The sequence below is a fragment of a genome, unplaced genomic scaffold (assembly GCF_019419815.1).
Source record: "Pyrus x bretschneideri cultivar Hongxiangsu unplaced genomic scaffold, Pyrus_bretschneideri_v1 Contig10, whole genome shotgun sequence".
Classification (NCBI taxonomy): Eukaryota; Viridiplantae; Streptophyta; class Magnoliopsida; order Rosales; family Rosaceae; genus Pyrus; species Pyrus x bretschneideri.
The window spans coordinates 4,685,455-4,698,726 of NW_025999391.1; the positions used below are offsets into that span (position 1 = coordinate 4,685,455).

Below are 13,272 nucleotides of genomic sequence, written 5' to 3' on the forward strand. Positions count from 1 at the left end.
GCAGCCTCTCTCTACTCACAAACTACCGATTTTAATTAATGTTCTGTTCTCTCATTGATCCAGAAAAAAATACAGATAAGAAGCAGATTTCAATCAAAGTGGGATTCATAATATCATGGAATATAATAACAAATATTCTTCCACCTAAATAAGTGCGAAAGGCCTGAAACCTCCGTCTCTTCTTCGATCGATACAATCAACCTCAATGATTTCAATCACGTTAATATTAAGCACGAAAAAAGGGGAAAAAAAAAAAAACCTAGGTTTACCAAATTTAGAAAGCAATGAGAGCTCCAAGAACCAAAAGCAAAACGGAAAACAAACCCATGTTTCCTCCACTCCTAGGCCTCAAAGCCCCACTGGTGGTATTGGTAGTGGAGTTAGTGGTGGCATTAGCTACCAAGTTCAAGGGGCCATAGGACCCGAGATTGGCGGGGGCAACGCCATGCTTTTCGGGGAAACCAGTGGCGGTGTTGACTCCGGGGCCCACCTGCCAGACCTGGTTGACGGACTCCTTGTTTTCTGGGACCTTGACGGTGGCGAAGATCATGTAGGTGCTGTTGGAGAACTCGGCGCTGATGTCCCAGACGTCGAACGAGAGATTTCCTGGAATGATGGAGCTGTAGGAGCTGATGTTGTAGGTTTTGACAACCGGGGTGCCGTCGGTCGTTAGGTGGGCCAGTAGGGCCTGAGACCCGGCCATTTTTTCGGCTGTGGGGTTGATGGCCCAAGCGACCCAGCCGCCGGTCTTGGCGGGGTCGGCGACGAAGGCAATGGAGAGGGAGGAGTTGGAGGGGTTGTACGTCCAGTGGAGGTAGGAGTTGAGGGCGGGGAGGTCGCTGCAGTTGGAGTAGACCTTGTTGTTTTTGAATGTCTGTGAGGTGCAGGTGGCTGCTTGTGCGGCGGGTGAGATTAGCAGAGCCAATAGGAGGGAAATGCATGAGATTTGGAGGAGGAGAGAGAGAGGGAGAGAGGAAGCCATTGGAGGAGTGCGGCGAGATAAGAACTCTGTGGAAAGAAAGAAAAAGGGGGACAGAGAGAGAGAGAGTGTTCTACGCCGAATACAAAGCTTGTGGGGATTTATATTGAAAAAAGATTGTTAGACCGATACATGACGTGACATGCTGAAAATGCGCACAGAAGATTATTTATGTTTGTATTTGAGGGGAAGATACTAGGGGAGTGAGGTGGGGTGTGGCGTACTTCGGTTGGGTAATTCGCTTATATATATTGACTTTGATTCCATTATTATTGACCTTGAGATAATAAAATCTTGTGTAATCGAATTTTATATAATAATTTCGACAAAAGAATTTTATATAATAAATAAATATATTAAAATTTGAAAAATGAAATGAAAAAATGTGAGTAGCACGTGAGCAACTTGGACCATGCAAAGGCTGCCGTTAGATGGCCACTAACTTCGGAGCTGTGAGTGAATGTGAACCGCACATATGCTCCTCTTTTTCTTTTGGGTTGGTGAATGGGGATTGGAGAATTTGTCAAACGAACGACTTTTCTTAGTCTTCTCGCTTTGTTTCCACTTCGTGTTGGAGACGACTTCACATCCATGAAAATAAAAAATTAGACTTGGAAAATTTAATTCCTTACTTTTGTGAAATTTTCACCGGCCACATATCAATGGAGGCTTTCAGAGAAAAGTGGTGGCACGGTTGGATTCGGTATAGTTTTGGGGTGAAATTGAATGAACCAGTGCTGTTTTGAAGCTTGAACCAAAACGGAACTAAACAATTTGATTTTAGTTTAGTTCGATTTTAAACATTTTGGTTCCAGTTATGCCTCACCTACAGGTCCGTTAAAAAAGTGGCACTAATATGAGTATTCAACGTTAAAAAAACACTCAAAAGTTTATAACCTAATCATTTGCAAATTAAATGCTTTATACTATTAATATAACCCAATTGAAAAAAATTCGTGATCACCATACTAAAATTCAACATCAAAATACTTTATGATATTACTTTGGTACAACCTAAATGAAAAAGTTAAGTTTATCATACTAAAACTAAAGTTTAGCGTCAAAATGCTTTATTGTATTAGTACAACCTAAATGAAAAAGTTAAGTTTATCATACTAAAACTAAAGTTCAGCGTCAAAATGCTTTATTGTATTAGTACAACCCGAAAAAATAAATTCTTCATATGATTCAACAAAAAAAGTTTTGGTATTTTAACTTTCAAGTCACTACTTTGTATCGTTCAATTCTTTCTATTTCTTCATCCTTTTGGACACTTTCTCTTCGAAGGTTTAGGAGACTTTCGAGCTTGTGAATGGGCTTAAGAAGACGATACTTGGGAAGACCTTGGACCTTATGAAATTGAACCGATGAATGAAAAGCCATTCGACCTTATGAACTAGAAGTTTGAGATTGCTTTAGAGTTTATTGTTGCGGTTGTGGATTAATAATAATAGATGTTATGGTTGAATTGAATTCGCAGTGTGAAAGGGAAGGATTCACCGTTTGCAGTTTGAGTATTAAATTAAATATATTTTTATTTTATGCAGTGCGATTTAATTTCGGTTCAATTCAAGATGTTCAAAACCAAAATAAAACCGCTTTTTAGCTTACGGTTCATTTTCAAACTAAAACTGTTTCAAAATTGCAAAAAACAAAATCATTCGATGCGGTCAATTTAATCTGTGTTTTAGTTTTGATTTTCATTTCCAAGTGACCACCCTTATATCACAGTCCCAACTCCGAAAGAATGGAATGGAATGAACAAATGTTGTGGGGCAAATAATTATGATATATCCTAAGTTTAAAATTTATTATAGAAAGCAAGCTTTTCTCAAGCGCTTCTTACTTATGTGATATATGCTCTTGCCTTTTTATTCTTTAATTTGTTGAAAATGTTGTCCGGATTATTCCGATGAATGTCATTTATGTGCTGAGCTTTCATTTAAAAAAGAAAAGAAAAGAAAAGTGTGATATTCGGTTCATTAATTAAAAGTATTATCATGAATAATTTGACTTTAAAAGAGTCATTGCAAACTAAATCTAAAAGTATTATAATAAAACATCACCAATCTCAAAACAATGTGTACATATCATGTTTTATCTTTTCAATTTTTTTGGAAATGACAATAATCATTTATCCAAGCGAATAGTTTTAAAGCTCGTGTGGAAGTGTTTTAAAAGGGTATGTGAAAATATATTTGAAACTAATTCTTAGTAAAATTGTAAATAAATCCTGAAAAAAATACTTAAAGTGTATCATGGAGTCAGCACATAACTGGTGTTTCTTGTAAAAAACACTTCATGTGCTTTTAAAACCTACAATTTTTTTTTTCAAAAGCAGGTTCAGTCTTTTTTACGTTACATATATTCCAATCTATTGGTGTTGAATTGACTAATACCAAATGAGAGTATTTTTGCTCACCAACATAGATCATGGTGTTACTCATCATCCTATTTACCACAATTAGATGAGTTTGAATTTCGAGATTGATGTAGTGGATATGCAGAAATCTCAAAATTAAAGCTCATATAACGGTGATAAATAGGGTAGTGAGCATTACCACCACTTGAGGCTGGTGAGCAAAATGCACTCAATACTAAATAGGTAATGCTAAGGAGACTAAATTTATAGATAATATTTTGCAAACTAAATAACATGAAAATTGAGTCCATGTATTCCAATTACTTATCCAAGTTGGTGATACCTTGTTTAGTTTGTAAATTTTATCTATAAATTTAACCTCCATTGCATTACTCTAAGGGCTCGTTTATTAATCCGTAATCAGATCGAGAGGAATTGAATTGAAGAGGAAATAGAATGAGGTGGAATCAGAACAAATTCCTGTTAAAGACGTTTACTAAAATTGGCTGGAATCGGAGTATGAATGATATTAATTTATATAAACTATTGATTAATTCACATGAATCGGAATGAAAATTAATGTGATTACTAAAATATTCCTATTGTAACTAATTTATTTTATATCTAATTATTTTTAGTAAAACTGATATTCTTTCATTTTTTTAGTAGAGTGAATAACTATTTTTTTTATTTTCTAGTAACTTTTATTCTTTCATTGGTCCTTACCAGTTACCAACATAAAATAAACCCAAAGAAAAAAAAAATTATCACTTCATGTCCTCTATCTCCCCCATCTTTCTGTTGTCGTGCAACCCATCCATTTCTAAATTTCCCAGGCACCTCTCTCTTTCCCTATCTTTCCCATCTTTCTCTACTGACCCACCCATTTCTAAAATTCCTCAGGCATCTCTCACCCACCCCTAATCGTGAGATCACCATCTTCCCTTTTCTTTGGTCTTCATCGGGAACGCGAGCCTTGTCAAGCAAAGGCTTGAAGGCAGAACCCATGGCTAGCTATCACAATCACAAGGGCTGCAAACATTGACACCGTTCTCATCTTTGGAGTTTGAGGGTATACTAGTATAAAATTTGGATACTTGATGGACACCATTTCCAAGAATTCAACTACCTCCTCCCACTCAAGAATTGGACTCCGATCATTTCAGGAATTGAATTCCTGATTTTATGCGGATCTCACAATTATTTTAATTTCTGATGGTTGGGTACACGTATTCCAAGACTAGTCTTACCCCACGTGTTTCTCAAGTCGTGTATTTTATTTTCACCAACTCCCACCGTCGCTTGTATTGACGTCGATAAAGTCGAACTCCATTTTCAATTGTTTTTGTTCCGACTTTTCTTTTTGATTAGTTCAAATAAAACTTTTCTTTTTGTCCAAAAAAACCATCTTTTGTTTCCCAAAAAAAAAAAAAAAAAAAAACCAGTCTTCATTAATTTCTTCAATTTATTTTTACAAATTCGAGTAATTTAGTATGTTATAGTCAAAACAACAATATTAAGTTATTAACCCTCACCTGCATGGCAGGCTAAGCAGCTTCTCTTTTAATTATTGGTATGACCTTACCCGTTTTTAAGGAAAGGCTGAGTCAAAGCCGATTATATTACGATCATATGTTTAGCCGTTAAATGCTCCACTAACAGTGCGAGATAATCTAACTTGTTATTTTACACATACAAATTTAAGTCATATTCGTATTCAAGTATGTATTTTAATAATTTGTTAAAAAAAATGTAAATATTATGTATTTAATGAGGCTTAAACTTAAAATACTTCTTTATTAGAGTGCTACTAGACCTAATAATTAAATGGAGTTTTAAAGAAAAGCCCACAGTACTATTCATTTTAACGAAAAATCACATTTTTACACTAAAAGTCAATCCTGGTACTATTCACTTTATATTTTATTTTTTCCTTATCATTAAAATTTAAAGTTTTCAAACTCTTTTCATTAGTTTTCTTATAATTAAATGCATTATTTGAAATTATTTTACTCGTGAAACAATACATTAATGCTAGGATCCTAGCTAAAGTGACGACACTGAAACATGACCAAAATTTATGAAGAAACAGAAGAGTACGAAGCCGGATTCATTTCCACCAAATTCATAAAGTTTGAGATCTGGACCGTTCAAATTTGATCTAACCGCTATAAACAGGAAGTCTCTTTGAAAGTTATAATAATTGTAACAGTTAGATCAAATTTGAATAACTCAAATATCAGACTTGGTGGAAAGGGATCCGAAGATCATCCCTTTCCCAAGAAGACAACATATGAAAGTCCAGCTAACAAACTTAATTCATGCATATATTCCAGGAGACATTTTCCGGGATTACGGTGTTTAACACTTTGATTAGAACTAATGATGTTGACACACTCACCCTAAACACATTTCGAATATCGACACAAGCATGCTATCCAATTGAAACATCGTGAGCCAGAATTGAGAATTTCATCATGAAGAAAAATGGTGGAGGCCCATTGAACTGTGGTTTCATAAAATTAGTAAAGTTTATCATGTATGGTACATTACAGTATTATCGGTTAATTATAATTTGTTACAACAAAATACTACAGTGCGAGAAATACTTGTCTCTTTATATGCACGTACTCATTCCTCATTGCATAGCGTCATAGTTTGACACATGCAAAAAAGTTCTCTCTTTTAAGTGCTTACAGTAAGTTACTTATACATTTGTGCTAGAATATAATTTCCAGCTGCAGGTAAGGAAGAACGGCATTCCTCTAGTACTTCCTAGCCCAGTCTATGTAATTGAGAACATTGAGAGTGTTGAGAATGCAGAGAAGTGTATAAAACAGATCCAAACGTGAATGGTTCGCATCAGCTCCTCCAAGCCACTCTTTACCAAATCTTCCACTCACTGAATTTGCTATGGACACCAGAACTGAGCTTAAAAAGTACCCCATTGATGTTGAGCACCATGACAATGAAGTGGATATGCTTCTCATGCTATCGGGCGCTTCCGAGTGAAAAAACTCAAGCATTCCTCCAAGGGTGAGCATATCTGAGACTCCAAGGAAGAGGTATTGCCAGCCAAGCCAGAAGAAAGACAATGTGGCATTTTTATGAGCTGCCTCGCGTCTCTTAACTTCCACCATGGCAGCTACGGCCAGATGCTAGCGCCAGCCCTAGCCCAATCCTCCAAAGTGGTTGGAAGATGTGACTTTTTGCTGAGCTTTGGGCTCCTAAGATTCTTTGGAGGGTGAGGATTCTCTCCCCTCCTTTCTCCCCTTCCCTCCTCTCTTATTTGAACGGTCACGGTTAAACCACATCAACATCTTATATTGATTTTTTTATAAAGACAATAAGATAAAAAACAATTTGTGAGAAGAAGGGAGGGAAGAGGATGGGAATAGGAGGAGAGAGAATCCTACTCCTTTGGAATAGGTCGTATAAAGGAATAGAAGCAAGCATAACGGAGAGGGGGAGTATGCCCAATGACTGAACTGGGATTTTGAAATTGTTTATTTTTCGGTTCATTGCGGTCCCCTGTACCACTGAGTGTGTCTGAATTAGGGCTATGCAACAATTCATCAGGATTGTGCTCGCAAAGATGGGTAGAAGGCCTATAAAAGTTCTTGTTTCCTTAACTTGAGCGGCGCTAATTGTGCTATCAGTTAATGCTTTGTCTAAAAACCTGAGAAATTAGAGTATCTTCGACCAAAAGTACCTGAAAAAAAATTGTATGCAGAGTTTAAATACTGGCTCCATTTCTTCCCACTCAAAATTTGAGGGGTCACATATTTGTGCTAAAGTGTGACACTATAATTTAATCCCGCTCTAAGTTTAAAGAATGATAGTATTTATGTCCATGTTACCATCACCTAATTTAGAAAAAATTGAGAAGAGGGGAAACAACTTACTTATACTTGTTATGGGATCGTACATCAACTCCGTCCGAATTGATTGCAGATACTGCATACTGGTTCTCTAGAACTCTCTCTTCTGGTGAGGCCTTCCAGTTCTAAACTGCAGAAGCAAGAACCTTTGACACCACAAAGAAAAAAATTGAATTAATTCCGAATACAACCGTCTATTCAATAGTATTTTTTGAGAGTTGTTATTAGTGCACGCTGTGAAGAGCTACTCTGCAATCTTAGGAAATGGTGCATAATGATTATTTTGAAGTGGTGATAAATAATGGATATTTTTCTAAATTTACATTGACCTTAAAGATTCTTGTCAATGTGCTTCCGCAATAGACTCCCACAGATGAAAATTGAAAGTGCCTAACTCAAGGCTATAATTGTTATAGTGAAGTTCCAATTCCAGCCTCTGTTTTCTTCCACCCAAATCATAGTACAGCTTAGGAGGCCTCCAAAACATAGGGAAAAGAAAAACCAGTTGAAGTAGGAAGACTCCGTGTGCATGTAAGGAGGCATTGATTCCACCTACACCGGCAGCAATGACATAAAGGCCAGTGTATAGAATGGCTGCTTGATACCGAGAAGGCCTAGCACACGATGCTGGTCGAAATTGTGGGTACTGAGCTTGGATCCTCAGCAAAATTTATCCCTACATGGTACAAGTTTCTTTGTTCCATTTAACGTCGCATACAATATATATGTCTCACTTTCAATTTCGATACGAGCGTCTTCTAATCTTTTAAAACGTGTCAACTTTTCTCGAATCTTTAAGTTCATTATATTTTCTATTAGCTTACCACATTAAATAGACGAAAATTACTCACAATTTAAAAATTCTTTTTGATAGATTTGACAGCAAAGCCAAAATAATACGTTTAAGAAAATTAGAGGCTCATAACTAAATTAAAAGTCCGTGGTGGCAATGGGAAAAATAAAATTTTCTACTCCCAAGAAAAAGGGGACAAATCATACCAGCAACTCCATGGTAGAAAAGAGGATGAAGGTTGTGAATCTTGTGAAAGAGAGAGTCACTGATAAATCCTCCCAGTATGGAGAGGAAAAATGAGGTTCCAATGCAATTGGTCACCATATTTGCTGTTGTAGCATCTGGGTAATGCATTGACAACAAGAAGTATCTAACGAAGTTACTGGCATTGGCTAAGAACACCATGTTTGTCAACACCTCCACAACTGCACACGAAAATTCATCCCAAAATTACTCCAATATCATACAACATTTACCCTCTTGCAAATCAAACTTTTGCTAGACGCAAAGGACATGTTTAGTATCCTACTTGGATCTTATTTTTAGTGTAAAAAAAAATTATGAATACAGTTAAATTACTTAATATTCATTAATTTCAAAAAAAAAAAAAAAAAGGATTAGAAAAAGGGTATGTTAGGGAGACCAAATTTCGTAAACAAATGATGTGGGTAATGTTGATGATTGAATTATTACTTAAGTGTTAATTATTTAACGTGCTTATTACATATTAGTGACATATCATTTTATTTGTAAATTTTGTTTAAAAATTTATCTCACTACCATTATTCTTAGAAAAATACCAAACAATCCCTAAATTATTAAGCACTTTATCTAGATCCCCATCTTCAACTTCATTGTATGGTAATTAAGAACCCAAAGTAGGGGTGGGCACGGTGCGGTTCGGTGCGGTTCCACCCCTAAATTGGAACCGGAACCGAAATATATTAACGGTTCGATTCGGTGCGGTTCCACTTAAATTTATGACTAGAACATTACGGTTCGGTCTACACCGGTTCCGATTCGGTTCTTGCCGGTTTACGGTTCCTAATAATAAATTATTTGAACACCAAATCATTATGCATTCAAATACATCTTCTAAAACTGATTACATAAAGTTGCATACAACACATCTTTTTTAATGCAAATGTCTTTGGTAGTGGCACCAAGTCAACAAAAAGAGACAACTAAAATACATATGCACTGGTCAATCAGTTAACAAACAAAAAAATGATGAAACAAATTGCAAGTTTTCAGACTTCAGAGAGCAAGCAAGAAGCAGCAGCTGCTGTACACAATTTTTCAACCTATTATACCATGACATGTGTGTGTGTATATAATTTATTTATTTATTATTAATAAAACGGTTCGGTTCGGTTCGGCCGGTTCTTGGTCATTCGAAACCGGAACCGGAACCGGTTTGAACGGTTCGGTTCGGTTTTTCACTCAAAGTTGACTTTTCCGGTCAACACGGTTTTTTTCGGTTTTTTTTCTTACGGTTCGATGCGGTTTTGCGGTTTGGCGGTTTTTATGCCCACCCCTAACCCAAAGTTCGAATTTCCTCTCAGTGATTTATTTCAGCTTAAATTAAAATACCGCTCGAATTAAAAAAACAAAAATCCCAGCAATTGCAACTTACCACATGCAAAGGCAGCACTTTCGAGGATCTGCCTCTCTTCCTTACCAGTAAACATATTGGCCATCAACACTCTATCTCTGGAAGACAGCACTTTCGTCTCTTTCTATACTCATCTTTGTGGCCTATTTTTTTTTTTTTTAATAAATATCAAATTTTAAGTGAAAATTTTTTCGGTTGATGAAGAAAATCAAGAAGCCAGAAAATATTTAATAAAAAATAATGGAAAAAAAAAGGTTTTTCTGCAGAAGAGAAGATTTGACTATAGTATATAATTTGGGTTGTGTAAGGTCACCATGATCTGCACAGGAAATTTTGTGAATTCATGAACTTACCGATGTTGAAAAATTACCAAAACAATGAAAATTTGGGGACAGATAAATGATAAGAAAAACTAATAGGGTAGTTTAGAGAGGTTTGGTGAGAATTTAAATTAATTTGCATGTGTGGGGATAAGGCTAAGAGCATCTTCAAATGAGATGCCAAAATGTACACATCAGCTATAATAGTAAAAAAAGACCACACTAATATTCTCCAACCGAAATGCCAAATCCTATGTGGCAATGACATGGATTGGCAGCAAAAGATGTTGCAAATTTCATGACCCAAAAATCTTTAGTATGTTGTGATGCAGACCACACAGCTCAAAGAATTGAAGAAAGCCAAGGTTAACGGCCAAGTGGTCACACGGACTCGTCTGCTTCTGTAAGTAAGGCGTCTAGCTGCCGACCATATGGCTAACAACTTTGCAAAAGTTCTACACCAACACATACGGTTGCATAGGCTATGTGGGCCTGTCTACTTATAGAAAAGCAGCACGCTTGCCGTTGGTCTAAAGGTCAAACGTTGGACGTAAACAAAAAAAGCGAAGATGAAGAAAAACGAAGGAAGTAAGTTTATTAAATTTTCTAGCGAAATTGATAAATAAGTAACAAAGGCCAAAGGTGTTCAAGTAAAGCAAAAAGCAACAAGGAAAATAAAGAAAATCCTAAAGGCTACCTAGAAGACTACACTTCAACAGCTTGGACATCCAACGACTACTCAGTCGCCACACCTTCAATAGCCGTGACGCTCTTAGCAACGACATCATCTAGCGCTTCACCCTCGGCTGCCCGAGCCTGGGCACTAACTTATTCGATTACTTCACCAATGGAAGCCTCAAAAGTAAAGGCAAACAAGTCTTTCGGAGAAATAGAGAAGGTCTCAAAGCCTTGAGCCTAGTTTTCTTACCCTTCAGCTGCTCGTTCTCCTCGAGCAGACTGACACGGACGCGTTGCAGATCGTCCATTTCCTTCTTCAGACTTTCATTGATCTTCAGTGCACCTTGGAATTCCAACACTTGGGGTTCAAGCCCATTAACGATCCCCTTGAAGTGGATCACTTGATTATAAGTAGCAATCAACTATTTATCCTTTGCATAAGTAGCAGAACGAAGCTCAGAAACAGCAAACTCAAGATCTTGAATCTGAGGTATGTAACATCCAATCTCCTTCTCTGCACTTTTATACTTAACTTGGATCACGTTAAGCCTAGTCTTCAAGTTAACGATCTCTTGGCGAGCAGTCTCAAGCTACAGAGAACTAGGGACAGAGATATTAGGCCCCTTCAAAGCGACAAGCTCAGACTCCAATTTTTTATCCTTTTGGTGGAAGAATAAGCCTTAGTTGTTATAGTCGTTGCCACCCCTTTGGCAGCCTTGGTGTCCTCTTGGTCTAAAATCGCTGTTTTGTACATCATGGTGTCCCATTGGGCAAACAACGTCTCTGACGCCATCAACAAATTTGGCACATCTGTCTATATCTTCAAGCAAATCTAGCGCTAGCAAATCTAGCTTTAAAAGGGCATAGATCTCAGCAGACTCTCCAGAAACAGGTTTTCTCACAATTGCCCATACGAGCAGTCTCCTCTTTCTCAGCTGGCGAATCAGTCCCAGCAGCAAAATGAGTGGGTCTTGGCACCACTTTAGCAGCAAAGTCCATCATATCGCTCTTTATAGTAACAAGCCTCTCCAAATATGAATTGGACTTAGCTCTCAACGGACGTCTTAGTACAGACTTTGGCACTAGGGGCATGACAAAACCTCTACGCTGAGCAATCCTATCAGCAATCATATTAGCCATCTTCGACATGGCAGGCGTCATAGGCTCAGATTTAGCAGCCTCATTTTTCTTCTCATTGGAAGAAGTCAAGTCAATCATAGGCCTCTCAGCAGCAGGCAGACTTTGACGAGTAGCGAATGAAGTCTTTAGTTTTTTCTCAACCAGCATCTCTTGAGTAGGGGAGGAATATCTCTTCTTTCCACCTTCATTCATAGTAGGCTCCATGACACAATCAGACGAGCCAATGCATCCGTCTTGATTCTCTTTATCTCCTCTCTCGGGAGCAGCCCATCTTTCTCCCGGCAAAGATGACTGAGTAGCCAACGCCATTCACGGTACTCAGCAGAGAAGCTCAACCCATATTGACTTTTTCCTTATTTTTTCTCTCGGACTAGCAAGCAAGAAAGGCATGCATGCCCAGCATTCCAGTAGCTTATGAGGCATGTGACCTCCTCATTTCTCTCAATCGCCAACCTGGCCCGCGTTAAGCCCAAAGGACATGAGCTATACGGCTCGCCTAGCAATGCGCCCCAACGCCTCAATTCGTGGTCTCAGCCGCACAGCTGCCATTGGCTTTAGCCAAACCGAGCAGCCTAAACAGTGGTTCATACCACAACACCTCCTCGGTCTATGCCGAGTTGACTCCTGGCTCCTGTTAGTCAACGTATTGCACCACCCTGACGGCTGCCCTGTTGCAACACTATCCAAGAAGAAGATAAGGAAAATTAATTTTTTTTTCTTACCTCGGTGCGCCGCGAAGAAAATGAAGAAAGCAACGAAAAACGATCATTTGCATAGGCAAGTGTAGAAGATTGTTAGGGGATGGGGAGCAAATATCCTCTAACTTTCTCTCTCTAGTAGGGTAGAATAAATTGCTCTCTGAAGTTGATTTAATAATCTACTTACGGTAGACTTAAATAGGCTTTAGAAGTAATTTATTTCCCTTTCCTAGAAGGATCTAATTTCCAATTAAAGAGGGAATCTACATCAAAACAGGAAACAATCCTATGTTTCCTAAAGTAAGAAGATCTCTACACCTACTGCCCTTTCCTGCGAGCAGCCTAACTGGTGTGGGGGCATTTGTGGAGCCAAAAATATGAAGGTGACACGTGGATTTTTGGGTTACCTTCAAGACGCACCGAAACTCCCACGTGCAAGCAGTGGACAATAACGGCTCAATCAAGGTCAAAGGTGAACAAAATAGGTATTCATTCAAAACATATTTCATCAATCCTCATCAAATCTTCCCCACAAGGTAACCCCAAATTATTCTTTTCAAATTAGGATTAATTACCAAAATTAATTGATTAATTTTCTAATTAATTGGTTAATTTTCTAATTTTTGGCTCTAATTGCAAGATATTATTTTGAAGAGCCAAAAATCACCATAAGTGGCCAAGCCCCTTTTCTCCAAATACGGACCGGCCACACCCCTATAAATAACCTTCATTTCTCCCAAAAACCTAAGTCCAATTCTCTTGCAAAATTCTCCAAATTTCTCTAAACACTTTTCCCTCAATTTCTA

The 13,272-nt window shown here is 37.7% G+C and overlaps 1 protein-coding gene and 1 pseudogene across 1 annotated transcript; both read right to left on the reverse strand.

Annotated features, from left to right (window-relative positions):
- Positions 1 to 87: 87 nt before the first annotated feature.
- Positions 88 to 982, reverse strand: LOC125480836 (auxin-induced in root cultures protein 12-like). Its single transcript, XM_048592041.1, has one exon. It carries the CDS (start codon positions 980 to 982, stop codon positions 275 to 277), a length of 708 nt encoding a protein of 235 aa, XP_048447998.1. The 3' UTR covers positions 88 to 274.
- A 5,104-nt stretch (positions 983 to 6,086) lies between these two features.
- On the reverse strand, positions 6,087 to 9,764 carry LOC125480837 (annotated as a pseudogene).
- Between the last annotated feature and the right edge of the window lie 3,508 nt (positions 9,765 to 13,272).

Bases quoted from the DNA above. Each gene is read 5' to 3' on its own strand.
- LOC125480836 (XM_048592041.1), bottom strand. From the start codon at position 982: ATGGCTTCCTCTCTCCCTCTCTCTCTCCTCCTCCAAATCTCATGCATT.